The sequence below is a fragment of the Phacochoerus africanus genome, chromosome 3 (genome assembly GCF_016906955.1).
Source record: "Phacochoerus africanus isolate WHEZ1 chromosome 3, ROS_Pafr_v1, whole genome shotgun sequence".
Lineage (NCBI taxonomy): Eukaryota > Metazoa > Chordata > Mammalia > Artiodactyla > Suidae > Phacochoerus > Phacochoerus africanus.
In genome coordinates, this window is record NC_062546.1 from 4143276 (window position 1) to 4159312 (window position 16037).

The 16037-nt window shown below is 56.1% G+C and overlaps 1 protein-coding gene across 1 annotated transcript; it reads right to left on the minus strand.

Annotated features, from left to right (window-relative positions):
- Nucleotides 1-10915: 10915 nt before the first annotated feature.
- On the minus strand, nucleotides 10916-12123 carry LOC125122440 (neuroendocrine secretory protein 55-like). Its single transcript, XM_047770763.1, has one exon. It carries the CDS (start codon nucleotides 11702-11704, stop codon nucleotides 10958-10960), a length of 747 nt encoding a protein of 248 aa, XP_047626719.1. The 5' UTR covers nucleotides 11705-12123; the 3' UTR covers nucleotides 10916-10957.
- Between the last annotated feature and the right edge of the window lie 3914 nt (nucleotides 12124-16037).

The following is a 16037-nucleotide window of genomic DNA, read 5'->3' on the forward strand; positions in this document are numbered from 1 at the left end:
GGTCTCGGAGATTGAACAACCCCGTGCGCACCGAACCCAACGATACACACCGTGCCGAGCCGGCAGCTGCAGCCGCGGCGCGCCGCTCCCTGCCTCGGGCACCGGCTGCGGGGTTGGTCGGACAGTTCCTCTAGCTTCTCTCCAGCCCCTCTCCACCCCCGTTCTGCCCCCTTTCAGTCCCTCTCCTCTTGCTACGGTCTCCCACAGCAGCTGCTTTACTTTTCCAATGCTTGAGCCGCCACGGCGGCATTAAGTCCGGCCAGAGATCCGGCAGACGTCTGGCTGCGCTCCTGTTGCCGTAGGGCAATGGTGGGCTCAGAGCTGGTGGGGATACATGCCCTCAGCATCGGGGTGGGTTGGGGGCGTGCATACATACTGCTTTGGGTTTGGGGTCTACAGAGGGATTTGAGCCCCGCGAAAAATTTCTGCTTGCGGTTCACGTAACACCCAGGACACGGGCATCAGTTCTGTCTTGCCAGTGGGTGACATGGACCCGTGAGCCACTTTTAGGTGCAAGGCAGCTAGGCAAGAGGGAGGTGGTCCCCTGGCCTTGGGGTGGGGAGAGGTGGCAGGACGAGCGCTGCACGGAGTGGGCTGCGGCAAGCGGCAAGCGGCGCGCACTGCCTGGATCGCTGTATCTACGAGCTGCAGGAGGGCGAACCACGTATGCACGCACGCTCCAATATTGGTAAATCGAACGCATCCCTCTTAGAACAAGGGGGCCACGGCCACAGCGCATCATTGCCCCCGCATCGACCATGCTCGCGGCCGCGCTGCGCAGAAGAAATCTGACAAAGTCGGACCCCGGGTAACGTTTGGAAGCCCCCAAAGGTGTATCGTCTCAGCTCTACGGGTCGATACCCTTTCAAGTGCCAACAAAGAACTTTGGTTCAAACTTTGGACAACTACCCCCACGCGTAAAGTCTCAGCCATTTCGGCATCCACTGAATGGGCTACCTGGGTCGCAACTGTCAACTCACTCTCCTCAGACCCCAGACTGGGTCAGCCATTGGGCCGGGGTCACGCCAATCAAAGCTGCCTGGCGAATGAGCAGGGGGCGCCGGACCGGAAACCGGATATGAGTGGGAGGTCCAATAGGGGGCGCCGCGTTGGAACGCCCTAAGAGGTTGTGAGGCTGGGGTGGGTTGGAGCGGTCGGTGGGCGGGCGTATGGCGGCCAGGCCTGGGATGCCACGAGGCCGGTGGGCGCCGTGGGGTCACGCTTCCTGGCGCCCCAAGTCCCGAAGGCCGAAAGGCGAGGTGGGGGCTCTCGGGAGCCAGCCCTTGCTCTCGCTGATGGCGGTGGGCAAACCCACCCAACACAGGGATCCGCCGCCGGGGCGGGGCGAGGCGAGGCGAGGCGGGCCTGGAGGTAGAGGGCCCCGACCCCGAGGAGAGAGGGGGCTCGCTGCCCCGATGCAGAGGAGCAGCCCCAGATGGATAAGCAGTTGAGGTCCCGGGGATGCTGAGCCCTGCCGAAGTGGAAGGTCAGTAGATGTCGGGGTTTGGAGGCCCAGGGAGGCCGTGATGGGGCCCAAGGAGACGGTCTGCCTTCGCTAGGCCCCGCGCGCAGCCCGGCTCACTCCTGCCCTTTCCCAAAGCGGCGTTCCTCAAGGGATGGGAGCAGGGCCTCTGTTCCGCATGCCCACGAGCCTGCAGGGAGGGCCCCTTCCTTCAGCACGCCCTCTGGCATCCTGGTTGTTTGCCAGGAGAGCACATGCGTGGACGGAATACAGACCGGGCAGGGAGCAGGCCTCTCTCGTGGAGGAAAAGCCACATAAAAATGAAAGAAAAGCCCCCCAGGTGGGGGACCTGGTTGGAGAAAATGCAGTTTCAGATGGGCCTCCACAGAGGGATAGACATCCAGGCTGTGAACAGAAGGAGGGGTGGGGACGGGAGACGATGGCCTACCAGCAAACAAAGATCCAAGAGCAGGAAACTCGGCACATGGCTGGGTAAAGAGAACAGGCCACCTTGTCCGGCTTGGAGGAGCCGTGGGAGAGAAAGGCAAGACAAATTGGAGAGGAGCTCTCTGAGGACAGCGTGGGGTATCAGGGCAAGCAGTTTTAAGGCTATTTTGGTAGGAAATGGAGTAGGTTTGTTTGTTGTTGTTGTTCTTCCTGGTCCTGCAAGTGAGGTTTTGAGGTTAATTTTAGGACAGGTTGAGGCCGGGTGGAGGATGGTGAGAACAAAGGAGCCCGTGGCTGGTCATGACCTTTAAGGCAGAGAGGACCACATGCAGTGAAGCAAGCAGGCGGGCTGAAGGAAGAGATCCCCAAAGACCCCTAGCAACTTCTGCGCTACGCACAAGGGGCGGGGGAGCCAACGTTTGGCACCTAGAAGATCCGACGGACATGCACGGGATGGGGAAGTTGGGGCCAATCTGGGGAGAAGCTGGCACGGTGGCAGAGCCAGTTTGGTTTTAGACCTGGCAGATGGGAAGGAAGGGTCTCTGGGTGGAGATTTTTACAGTCTATTAGGAGGATGGGACTGAAGTTTAGAAGAAAAGGTGAAGACCCCACCCTCAAAATGACAGTATCCTTATCTGGATATGAAATCCCTAGAGCAGAGTAAACCTGCAAGGGGAGAGATCTACCTGGTGATAGAATCTGAAACACTTGGAGCCCTGGAGAGGAAAAGGGGGGATATGCTGCGGGAGAGACCAGTGGGGGCAGGTACACAGGGTGGGGGCAGATTTAGAATTGGTCAGCATTTCTAAATTCGATGGTGGTTTCTGACAGTTGGGGCAGGTGGTTCTGTGCTGTGGGGATTCTCCCATGCCCCAGCAGCATCCCTGGCCACTACCCTCTAGATGCCAGTAGCATTCCCTTAGTTGTAGCAACCAAAAATGTCTCAAGATTTTGCCAAATGTCCTCTGGGAGGCAAAATCGCCCCCAACTGAAACCACTTCAGTGGGCTGAGAAAGCACCCTTAGACTCGAGTAGGAATCACCTTAATTTAAAGATGAACTAGGAAAAAAAAGAACCAGGAAAAAAAAGAATTCCAGCGCTTAACTCCAGCGTTCCCCTTTTTGTCCACTCTTATTTTTCTGAAGGGACTGACTACCAGAATCTGAAAACCCCAAATCATTTGGGCAAGTGGGGGAGTCAGAGCTGAAACTCCACCGTGAGACTTGAAAGACCCCAGAAGTGTGGCCAAATGTTTGAAGAGCTGACTGTCCCGAAAGGCTGCTGGGCAGCCTGGCCCCAGGAGCTGGTATGGTAAGAGCTGAGAGTGATCAGCTGGTGGGTTGACTGGGGGCCACCTTCATGGGTGGGGCTGTCTGGCCAGGCCCCTCGGGGCTGGCCATCTTGCTGGCTAAGACAGAAATGTGGCCTTGACCTGGATAGAGATGGCCAGGGCTGGATGGCAGTGGGCAGCTTAGCTGGGACCTAACCTCACCAAGGCCCAGTTTTTAGGATCTGTCATTCTAATTTAATAATAGCAAAGTCCCTTAGGCATAGATTTCCAGTGCTGGATGGATTTCTATCAGGGAAAGAGGTAAATATTCTACAGGAAAGAGCAAGAAGGCGGAAGGAAAGTTGGTTCATGGGTTCACACACCCATGAAGACGACGACTGAGCTGGGGTGAAGATGAAGTCCCCACGGGCGCAGCATTGAGACAATGTGTCGGGGGAGGAGGGGGAGGGCCCTGGCCGTCGAAATCCAGGTGAAGGTTTCTTGAAAACTGTATCCACTCAGCTGCGTCAAACAATAGATTTTCTGCCCTTGATCCATTAAGAAAGGAATGGGAAACGCTAGTCCTATTTCAGTTAAATGCTGCATGTCTAAGGAAGGGCAGCCTGTTCCAACCAGATGGTCCAGGTGCCACAGGTAGCAGTCAGCTGGCTTGGTGTAAACAGGTGACCCTGAATGGGAAGAAGGTATTTCTTCACTGCTGACTCTCAACAGCAGTCAGTACCTGGGCCACCTGTAGGGACATGACTCCCTGGGCTTCCCCAACTACGTCTTCCACGCCAGCACACATCAGACCCAGCCAGCCATCGTCAGGGGACTTAGGCCTGGGGATTCTCACTCCCTGCCAAAGGCACGGGGCCGTCCAGATTGTAAGTAGCTGCCCGCCTGTCAGCTTGCTTTCTTAGTTCATCCCTGTATCCAAGAAAGAGAAAGCAAGTGCAAGAGGCTCTGAGAGGGAGGGAGCCAGGCCAGAAGAAAGGGACGGAGACCAGGATACCATCCTCCCTGGGTGGTGGCACTTCTGGGGGCGGGGGGAGGCTGGCCTGGGGGCAGTTTGCAGAAGAGCCTTCTCTGCAAGCCCCCTCGTGCCACTGCTTGTCAATGGGTTACTTTCAAATGAGGACAGTCAGTGCACCCGTTGCGAGGAAAAGGCAAAAGCAGGGAGAGGAGGGCCCAGGAAAGAGAATTCTGGCAATGATGATGTTTCTCACCCCCCCCCCCACAACTGTTTTCTGAGTGCTGATGGAGGAGCAATAAGATTCTGAAGCTGTTCAATTAATTACTGTTCAATTAGGACTTGCCGTGCCTGGGTTTCCCTTCCAGCATCTCCTCCACCAGCCTCTGGGCGGGGTGGCGGGGGGTGCAGGCGGCAGCAGCAGCCTACCGCTGTCTGCAGCAGGGTCTGCGCGACCAGGCTCTTTCACGCAAATGCCAACAGCCGGGAAAACACCTCACAGGGCTGAGGGTTAGGAGGGCAGGCAGGGCTGATGGTAAAAGACAGTGGCAACCAGACAGGAAGAGCCTTGACCTGCTCCAATGAAAGGGCTCCGGCTGGAGCCCCAGAGGCCAAGGGTTTCCACCACGAATTCAGCACCCCCCCCCCCCCCGCCCCCGTTCAGCTCACTGGCTGTCCTGGGTGTGGCCCTCATCCTGCAAGCGCTGCTCAGGTCTGCTGCAGCCAGACTCCAGACTGCGTCTGACCACCGGTGATGGTACGGGGGGCCCAGACATTCTCTAGGCACCTGGCAGTGGGCTGGCTGATGATGCAGCAGGGAACTGCAAGGGCCAGTCCAGAGAAGAACAGTGCCGCCTGGGAACGGGACTGGCGGGGGAGGGGGTAGAGTGGGGAGGGGGGCTGGGGCGGCAGGAGGGAGTCCCGGAAGATAAATTTGGCTTTAGTGGAGGCTCTGTTTACAATTTCGGTAATTCGCGGTGGAAATTCCAGGCACCCTGGGGGCTTCTTGGCAACTTGATTTGAATTTAAGGGGAATGGTCTATTTCACCTTCGTGCACAGCCTCAATTACCCAGAGCGAATTTTCCTAATGAAATCTAATTGAGACGGCAACATAAGCCAGGGCACTCAGAAGCCAGCTCTTGCCTGGGGCGGAGGTAGGGGGTGGAGTGGAGGCGGGGACTTGGCTTCTTCATCTGGGGGCAGTCCTTGGCTCTGTGCCCCTCTCACCCCTCAAGTTTGGGATTCGGGACTGTCCTTGAACCGGATTCCAAGACTTAGAATTCAAAATATATAAAGCAAGATTGCCTGGCTTTTAAATCTTTGGTTGAAACAATTGAGATATGGGTATGTCAGCTCTGCTGTACCTGTGAAATTGAAACGTCTGGGCCAGGCCTGTAAGAGACTCTCAGAGGGAAAGCGACATTAGGGGCGACTAATCTGAGATCCCCATTAGTGGCCGTCCACCGCCATCCTTGGCTGTGAAAACGCTCTTCCTAAAGCTGAGCTGCCCCTGCTGCCACCAGATATTCAAAGACGGCCAGGGAGGCTCCCCCTGAGGCTGTTCTCCCCAGCTCTCCTTGCTCCTCCAGCCTCGCGTCTAGGGGCACTTGGCTCTGGTCAGGTGTTTCCACCCCAACATCTGTCTGTCTTCCCTGTGACCCCCCCAAACCTTATTTTCCGTCTGTCATCCTCACATTGCCCCCCATGTAACAGCCACTGTCTACCCTCTCTCCGGGAAGCCTGGTCTTCCTCTGGCCTTTCTGATGGCAGGTTCCCCCCACCCCCATTAACCCGCAACTGCTCATCCTAAAATAAGCCCATGGGATAGAAACAGGCCACGTCCACATGGGAGGCTAGGAAGGCAGCCTCCCAGTTCTCCCCAGGAACAGGGAGTTGGGGGGGTGGGGTGCCATGGCACCTGCTCCTCTCCGATGTCCCCGCCTCTCCTGGCTGAGAGCTGTCAAGAGGGGATGGTGGCCCTGCACTGCACTCTTGGCCTTGGGAGGACTAAGTCCCTAGACCGTGTGCTCTGACCTCTCGGCCATGTGAATTACCTGGGCCCTAGCACCAGCGTGGCTACCAGAGAGGGGTTCGAGGGAAAAAAATGACATCTTAAAAAAGAGAAAACAAACATCAGTTAAAAAAAGGTCACCATATCTATATCTATCTATATATAGATATATATATATAGCTTTGTAATATGTAGCCCCCAAAAGGTTCAAATAGAAAACAAAAATGAGATGGTAAATCATCTGACATAAAAGTTTTGTTTTTGTTTTTTAAGGGAAAAAAAAAGTTTTCTTTATTTCATGGCTTCGCAACAGAAGCAAAATTGGTTTGTAAGGAGTAGGGGGGGGGGAATCTTAGCTGTTAGCAGGTCCCTCAGTAGAGAAACAGGTACACAGTATGCTTCCCTATCTGTGACATAGGAGGGACCGGTTAAGAAAAAAATGCCTGAAGAAGCTCCTGGGAGGGAGTGATGACGGGAAAACAAAACCGGGTTGATCCTAACTGCAGCCTCTGAGCCATTTTTTCAGGTCTAACCTAATCAGGACACTTAAATAATACAGTCAACACCTGTGGTCAGCGAAGCAGCCGGCGGGGCTGTCAGTCTGCTCTCCCCCAAAGCCGCCGCCGGCGGCATCTCTAGCTGCAGCGCAGGGCCAGGCTGGCTCTGCACTGAGATCCGGGAGAGGAGGTGGGGAAACGGCGCACCTAAGACGAACACCACTCATCTGCTGTCACGATGCCATTTCTCCCCTCGAGTCAGTGATAGGATACAGCGGAATTCTCTGTGCTCCAACCTGCCTTCTTACTTACTTATGTATTTACTTATTACTAACTTGCCTCTAAACCATTGTTGTCCCCAAGTCAAAACCAGATTTGAGAAAATCAAATTAGAGCAACGCAAAACAGATTTCTTCATAACTGGTGCTTTTATTTTATCAACGTTTAAAAATCTAGGGGGGGCTCCATTAGCATTAAAGTCATTAATAGAGTCAGATGGGCAGCTCTGGGCTTCTGGAGCGAATCACCTGCAGGGATTTGCAGCAGAGAGTGACGCTGGGACCATCTCTTGAGCTGCTTCATTTTCCACGTGAAGAAACTGATACCGAGGGCACTGGGCCTGACCCTTAGCTCCTGACCCCATTCCTGGGGGGTCAGGAGTTCCTGACCCCCATTCCTGGGGGGTCAGGAGTTAGAAAACAGCATCATAAATGTCAGACCCCGAAGGGTAGGACAAGGAATCCCACCCCTCATTCTGGAACCTGGGGATTGAGGATGTAATTTGAGAGTCTCACCCCCTCTGGCTGGGCAGTTTTTAAGAGATAGACGGGCAGCACTTCAGCTGGCATATGACATCACTCCCTCTGGAAGCTTCCTCTGATTCTAGTCATTTGTTTTTTGTTAATAGGTAACCTTTCTGTTCCGAGACCTATTTTTCCAAACACCATGCTTTCTGCTCCGTTTCCTCTCAATAGCTTCCCTTTGCATGAAGAGCAATGATAATACAGACAAGTAAAATCTAGGCAGGTTGTTGTTATTATTATTATTATTAGAAACCTTTTTTTACCAACACTGAAATTTCAGCTTTCTTCCGCAGTAAACCTATCACAGCTGCTAAAAATGAGGGCTAAAGAGTAAAGGATTGTAAGCAATTGTGGGGGGGGGGAATTTCTAGTACCTTAAAGAGCCATCATCTTAAAACAATTCCAAGCTTGAAAATTCCCAATCCTTGAATTAATAAACATAAATTAAAAGTTTTGTTTGTCAAACCCATGCCAGATTTTTGACACCACACCATGTTTGCTGCAAGATTTTCAGCGCAAAATTAAAAGTGCCCTTTTGTCCAAGAAAAAGCAAATTTCTATTAAGCCAAGTGAGAAATGTGGCAAAGTCCGGAATACTGGCACATACAATTTAACTAGCTTTATTCTCCTCCTCTTCCTCTTTCTCTCTCCATTTGAAACATTGTAACTGGCTGTTAATTCACCTCTGTGGTCAACTGTAGGGTCTGCTTTTTTGGAGACGATTTCCTAAATTGCAGGAGCAAGTTAAGCCCATTCAAATGCTAACTCCCCAGTGCTCCTGGGAGAGACAAAGGACTAGTTGGAAGACTAGCGAGTTGGGAATGCTGGGAGAACTTGCCAGAGATGCCTCTGGAAAAGACAACTAACCACCCAGTGCTTGGGTGGAAAGGAGTTGCTGCTGCTGCTGCTGTTGTTGTTGTGACGTGCAGGGTCTGTGGGGCAAAATCCCCTCTCCCAGGGTGGGTCCCAGGCACTCTAGGGGTTTGGTATATATTCCTCAGTGGTTTTGTAAGCTCCCTGGGGACTCTGGCACCCTGCAACCAGGAGGGAGGGAGAGAGGTGGGGGAGGGCCGCTGAGTGGGGGAGGGCGTGTGTGGGTAACAGGTTTTTAGTATCCGGTAGTTTGTGGAGGAGTGTCTGAAAGACGGCAAACTGTGCGTTCCTAGACGGGGGGACCCTCCCGCCGACAGCTAACCTGGTATATTGCTTAGTTAAGAAAGCCAGCCCCGCCATATGCAAGCCTCTGTTTAAAGAAACAGCCCAGGACTGGGGCGCCGCGAGCTGCGGGCTGGGCACTGAGGACTTTCTTAAAGACTTGTTTATTCATCCTGCTACAAGGCAACATGCTAATTTCTCTAATGCAACGCCGCCGAGCCCTGCAGGGAAACTGCCCCCTCCCCCGCCCCCCCGCCTGCGAGGGCAGCCCCCACACTGAAAAGCACGCCCGAAATGCCAACGGCCCCCTGGCTGCTTTTGCCTGTTCACCCCCCCCCGGGGGGGGCATTTTCCTGGGTGACCTCAGTCTGCTAAGACATCACCAGAGAAAAAGCCAGAACATTTATATGCCACGGACAGGAGCACAGCAACGCTGTTTTGACACTAAGTAGAAATGTCGGCTTCGGGGAGCCAAAGCTTAGGCAGGGTGCCGCTTTCGAGCCAAAGACCCTGCACGCCGGACCCTTTGACCAGTCCCCCGCAGGCTCCAGAGCTCTGGACACATCCGCCGCTGCCCAGGGAAGCCCCCTTCCCGGCATTTACCGGCAAACACCAGAACCGCATCCAACAGTCGTTAGTCAGCGCCGCAGCCCAGCATAACTTAAGTTCCGGGACGCCGCCACGCCTCTCCTAGCTGACCTGGAAGGAAGACCCTTTAACCTGTGTTCCTTCTGGCGACTAAGAACCTGACCCGTCTTTTCAGGTCTCAAAACGCTTCACTTTACCCCCCAAACATTCTCATCAGAAGAGCTCAAACCGTGGCAAAAACGAGACGCGCGCGCATCACCAAAAGATCAATTTCCAAGTCGGGTGAGGTTTTGTGCATACATTTCACTAATCAGTCTTTTCCCCCAGGATTGGCGAGAAAGGCACACTATGCGCACCGAAGATGCGTTACCAGATTGCGGCTGCGTTTGTGCTCCCAACACCGGGGCAATTTCACCTCCAGGTCACAGATTCCAAACTTAGCTCCACGGGAGCCGAGCTGAAAATGGCCGGTGCGCGCCGCCTCCCTTCCCCTCCCCAAGGCTGCCAAAGGCACCGGCCCCTGCCCGCTCTCAACGGCGCCGAAGGACCTGCGTCGGCTCCGGCACCTTTGCCCGAGCTCGGCCGGTGCGGCTCTCTTTCGGGACGCGTCGTAGGGCTTCCCTGAAGATAGACGCGACTCCCTCTCCATCCCGTTCCTTGTTCCGCTTTACCTTTCCGCTAGCAATCACCTCGCTGACCTCTTAGCCCCTCTCTCACATCCTCAGGCTCTCGCGCAAACAGCCCGGGACCCTCGCCAGACAAGCTGCACTCAGCCCCGCCGCTAGACCAGCTGCGCCAAAAGGTTGGCGATGCCCCGACGGGACCAAGTCCGCGCTGCCGACCCCGGTAGCCCGTTGGGCACCTCCCAAGACTCCGGTACCTCCTCTGCTTGCCTTCCAAGCACGGGTGACTCACGGAGAGCCGCCGGCCGGCTCGGAGAGGTTCGCTCTGGGGCGCGCGGGCAGGTGCGCACGGCTCTTTGCCACGGTCTCTGGCCCGGCGAGCGCCCGGAAACAGGCGGTGGCGGCCAAGACTGGCTCACAGCCGCGGGGGACACTGGCGCCGAGGTCCCGCGGCCCCAAATTGGCAGCCACTGGACCTGGGCTCCAGGCTCCGGGCGTCCTAAGCCCTTGCGCGCGCGCCTTTCCCCGGAGCCAGCGGTCTCCGGAGTTCTCGCCCAATGCCAATCTGGTTACTTTTCTCGCATTGCAACTGTGTCGCTGCAGCGCGGCGGCTCTCACTTTCGGAAAGTTGGTGCGGGCACCTCCGAACCACGTTTCTGGCACCCGCCAAGGCCAACTGGTTTGAAACCAATTTCTCTAGGAGGGAAGAAAGGGAAGAAAGCGCGTAAAACGAGTGACTTACCCTTGTCTTTTGGGTGTGCAGCTCGAAACCTGGGGCGCACCCGGGGTCCAGTCGCGCGTCTTGGACACCAGCTCGGAGACCTCAGGCTGTCTCCAACGGGGCGCAAGGAGCGCGCCCCGCGGTCCGACAAGCCTTTGGCCACCTGGGCGCCCGCCGGCGCCCTGGGGGAGATTTGGGGAGCCCTTCCCAACTCACCCCGGCCCCCAGCCTCCCGGGCTGGCTAGCTGAGCCCACTCTCTTCCCACCTTCCTTGCAACCTGCCTTTCCTTCTCCCTCCCTCCTTCCCGCCGTTCCCGCTCCCGCACCGACCCCAGACTCCCCAGTTTAGCCGTGGGCAACCAACCTGGGTCAAAGAAAACAAGGAGAATCTGGGGCGCGTCCTCCATTAGTGACGCCGGATGGGGATGGGTCCCCTCTTGGAAGGGGACTCCGGGGACGGGTCGCGGCGGGTGGGCTTCTTTGGCTTGCAGCGGCGCTGCTGCTTCTTCTCCTCTGCCTTTGGCTCCTCAGACTCTTCGGGGTCCCTCGGATCCTTGTCCTCGGGCTTAGGCTTGGGCTCCTCCCCTTCCCGGGGGCTCTCAGACTCCCGAGTGCTGGGCTGCGCACGACTCGGGGAGGCGTCGGGGCTCTGCAACCTCAGAGCGTTGAGACGCTCGGTGAGAGATTGGGCGAAGCTGGGGCGCTTGGGCAGCACGGGGCCACGCTCGTCCTCGGGCTCGGTCTCGGGCTCAGTGGCGGGAGCGGTCTCAGGCTCGGTCTCGAAGTCAGTCTCGGACTCGATTTCGGACTCGGTCTCGGTCTCGGTCTCAGACTCGTAGTCGAACTCTTCCTCGTACTCTAGGCACTCGGGGAGGGAGAGTTCGAGGTCTGCCTCCTCCTGCTCCTGGTCGGATTCAGGGGGCTGGGGGAATACCGGGGCGGCGGAGCGATGATGGGCGTTAAGGAAGCTCCGGCGCTGGGCAGCCGCGCGCTGCTGGGCGCGGGTGGTGGAGGTGGCAAGGGCGCGGAGGAGCGCGATGGAGCAGGAGAGCCAGAGGAGCGCGGTGGCTGCCCGGCGGCCTATGGGTGGGCACAGATCGCTGTAAGTGTGGCGAGCTCGGCGCCCCTGCTGAGCTCGGGACCTGCGATCCATTCTCACGCACACACGGCGAAGCCGACCCACCCTCTGGCTCTGCAGAGAGCAGCTCCAAAGCGCATCGGCTGCTGGAGCCGACAAAGGTGCCCCTTGCGAGGTAAGAAGCCGGGTCCGGAGGTCCCAGCCCCACCTCGGCGGGAGGAGAAAAAAAGGAAGCCCCTACCTTCCTGACCTCTCAACTTTCTAAAGCTCCGCGCCTCTGCTGGCCTCTCTGAGCAAAAAGGAGGGATGGGAGAAGGGAAGAAAAAGTCTGTCTCCTCCCGGGCTCCTCTCTCTCAGTCTTAGACTCCGCAGCCTAAGACTCAGGAGAGGTGCCTCCGCTGGTCCTCTCGCCTGGGAGAGGAAAGAGGAGACTGAGGCGAGGAGTGTCGGGCGGAGAGGTTCTGCAAAGTTGCGCGCCCGGACTTCAGCCGGGCATGTGCAGTAAGGAGGCGGGGGCGTCTCCCGCGAGCTGCGCGGCGGCGCCGAGCCTGAGGCGCAGACTCTCGTGGGCCGGCAGGTGGCAGGAGGGAACCTTGTATGAGAGGATCTGGGCCGTGCGAGGGGCGGGGGGCCTGGCAGGGGCCAAGGAGCTCAGGAGCGCGCGAGCTAGCCACAGGTTAGAGTACTTGCGCAGCTGGGCCGGGGTTCTCCGTGGGCTCCAGACCCCTCCCCAGCTTCTCCTGGGTTCTTGATGAAATGATCCAAGCCCAAAGCGGCAAAAAAGCAGATGGCGCAACTGCAGATATTTAGGAGGAACGAGCGTCTGTATTAAAGATGCGGTTCCGGGCTTTTTCCAAGGGCTTAATAGTTTAAAGATGGTAACCCCAGGCAATCGTTAATCGTGAAACCACCTTTGGCAGATCTGGTATAGTGACTGTAACCTGAGAAGATTCCGGAAAAAACCACCCCCCCCTCCCGCCCCCGGCGGTCCCAAGCGGCTCATTGCCTCAGGGATAAAAAGCGCCTTTCTTTAGAAGGGGCCCTACCGAGGTGGGTGGTGACCCCCAAACCCATTGGTGGACCACCTGGAGCTCTGGCCGGGAACTCGTGCTGAAGGACTCAGCTAGCTAGAACCGCTAGTTAAGGGGAGTCTTTCTGTAGGTGCACCCAATTTTCCGCCCCTTGGGGGCGCTCCAGGGTGATCCGCTATCAAGGAGACCTCGCTGTGGGCTCAAAGCTCTTTCCATAAAGATTTTCAGCGAGTTTAGTTCGTTCAACAAATATTGAGTACCTAGGACATGCCAAGCTCTGTTCTAAGTGCCGGAGGTAGAGTGGGAAGAAGAGAAAGGAGAGGCTATTTAGGATGTATCTGCGATTAATGAGAGCATGAAACCCGTCTCCCTCCTTACCCACCATGGCCGTTAATCCCGCCTGCATTCTACGGGAGAATATTATTGGATCGACCTGGGCATTAGGGTTAGGGGACAGCTAGGCACCCCCAGATCACATGTTGAACCCCTAAGGAAATTGGTAACCTCTTTCTCAGCCCTGGACAAGCAAGTGAGCTCTGTGTCCTGTAGGGGGGATCCCTGGAGGGGTCCGTGTGCAGGAAAGGATGGCGCTCAGGGAGTGTGGGGATTCCAGCTGTTCTGGGCCGTGCATGCTCTCCTGGTTAAAATGCGGCATGTCCCTTTTGGTGACAAGTCCCCAGGTGGAACCATCTTCCTGGAGTCCATGGAGGTATCAACGAGGCTTCACGGGTGGGACAGGTAGGTTTGGGTTTTCTTGTCTGTTGATTCAAGGTGGGGGAACTTGGAGAAGCATGATGTTTTACCGTTCTGCGTTCCCTTCTGGGGTGGGCCCCCAGGCGTCCCTTCCTGGGGCTGCTTCCTGGTGCCCAACCCATCCTGCACCCACAGCTGTTCCTCAGCATGGCGGGACTCGCCCGCAGGCCTTTCAGCACCAGGCCTGCCTTAAAGCTGTCAAGCCCAGAGTTAAGACCTTATTAAGGTTCTCGCAGCTGTTTTTGATGGGCTGAGGTTTTGTTTCTGTGTCCTGGCCGTGGATGGTCTGGAATGTTCCTGACCTGGCTTCTTGGCTGTGTCTGTCTTGCATCTTGTATTCTTCGAGCTAGTTCGTAGCATTAAAATACTGATTGGTCTAATAAAGTGGCATTGATTTGGCAAACCTCTTAAATGCACAAATGCCTGATTTCTAGTTGCTTCTCCCTCCTTAACATTTTCTGGAGAGACTGAGAGGGTTTTATTAGCACAAGTGCCTGGATGGCTACGGTCATTGCCTGGCTCTTACTGCGGGACCCGGGACCGGGCCCTTCGGAGCAGTAGGTCTCACATCCTGATCTCTTAGCCTCAGCCGAGGGGGTGCGTTTGTAACGGTTCTGCTCTCACGGATCCTGTGTTTCTTTCAATGGCGCAGCTCCACCGACGGTGTGTGGAGCATAAAGACGTCATTCAAGTGATTTTTAGGGCTCACCGGGAAATAGCAGGAATATGTGGGTGCTGCTGAATGCCCTTTCAGTGGAGACAAGTGCCAGCTGTCAGCAACGAGGTGGATTCTGATTCTTTAGGGTACGGAAGAACTTCATTTTTCAGGAGTGCTTTACGGCTGTGATGGAGATGGCGGCCCAGAGCTGATCCGCTCATACAGATACACCGCGATTGCCTGCATTATTAAAAAAATGTGCATTACATAATACATATTTTTGGACTAGATTCTGCATTAGGAAGGCACTTGCTTTGCAGGATGCATGCTCATCAGCAAATGAACATTTAACAAAGCACTGTGTTTAGAGCCCTGTCATGTATAGTTACAGATATATCCTGGTGTACGCTGGACGTTGGATGCAGGCTCCGGGGGTAGGAGGACTGCGCTGAAACACTGTCCCATCTTGCACTTAGTGCCACGGCCGCACGCGCTTGGCTCTGTGCAGAAAGCGCTCTTTAAAACGCATCCCGGGCGTGACTTTCGAAGCGCTAGCTGCTCAGGGAATTCCAAAAAGGAGCACGTGGGGGATGGACGCCCTCGGGTTGTGAGCGGGCGGAGGAGCCAGGGGCTCTGTGGGTCTGCGGTGAACAAAGCGTGGACCCCGATCCCCTGCGGCCCCGCCGGGTGGGGGGTGGGGGGGCTCCTCCACCAGCTGCGCCGGCACCTGCAGTTCCCAGTTCCTTAAGGTTCTGATTGGGATAAATTGTGAAGAATCCTGCCTTCAGCCCTGAAAGGATTGTCCTGTGGAAGAGGCATGAGGATGTATTTTATTTTATGTGGCTCGAGGGGGCCATGGTAGAACCCCTGGGAGGCAGTTGCAACGGGTGGGGTTCGGCTCAGCCCCAGGAAGCTTTTTCTGACAGGCAGGCCTCTGCGCTGGAGCGGCTGTCACTGGCGGCATCCCCTCAAAGGACAGATGACCACGTGTTGGGGATGTTTTGCGTGGGACTCTCGAGCCGGGTGGGATTGGAACTCCACGCCCCCCCGGTTCTTTTCGAGTTGGATGCTGTGTCCATCCGGGGCCCTGGAGGGGGCCGCGTGCTCCTCTGACTCTGCTTCTGTTTCGGAAGCGTTTGAAAGTGCCATTGGCTCAGCGGCAGGAAGGAATGTTTGGGTAGCGGTTTCAGGACACGAGCAAACAGCTCCATGCGAGGGAGCCAGTGGCCGGCGATGGAGCCTTTGTAACTGGCCCAGGGCTCTGCAGCTTGCTGGCTGAAGCGAAGAAATTAGTCAAGTCTGTCTATTAATGACATCGGGGCTCTTTGCTTCCCTTCCCTGAGCTGTCTGGGAAATTTAAAATGAAATTGGTTATTTAGCAATCACACACGGTCACTTCTGGGACCAAGACCCCCCTTCCAGGCATCGTGGGGAGATGGAGGCAATGGAGAAGTGACCGACTCCGCCGTCCCACGGCGGGTGGCTCGATGTGAAATGCCCCAACTGGTACAGAGCGGACTGCCGGTGGGCCCCGAGCACAAGGCCCCCTGAGCGGAGCAGCAGCGGTGGTACCCTCGCGGGGAGAGGGCATCTGTGGTTTTCTGAAAGAGGTGGGTTTTCACCCAGCCTGATGTTGAAGCTCACTGCGGACCGCTTGTAAGCGAGCTGTTCCCGCGCACCTACTGTGTGCAAAGCCCTGCTCTGGTCACTCTAAGGGAGCCGGAACTCATGTGAGTTCTCCAGAGGATGGCCATGCTATTGTCACGGGTCCCTTCGACACCAAGATGTTTTCCAGGATGAGGTAGAAGACGGGTTCTGCTCTGCCAGGCGGGTGGGCACAGCCCTCTTGAGCTTAGTTTTTGGACAATCATTGGAAAATACTACTTTTGGAGATGGAGAGCTTTCCAAACGTTCCTTTGGGTAGAAATGAATTCAGGGAGTCTCAAGTGCTCCCCACTCTGCACTG

Excerpts from the sequence above, each read along its gene's own strand:
- LOC125122440 (XM_047770763.1), bottom strand. The coding sequence starts at position 11,704 with ATGGATCGCAGGTCCCGAGCTCAGCAGGGGCGCCGAGCTCGCCACACT.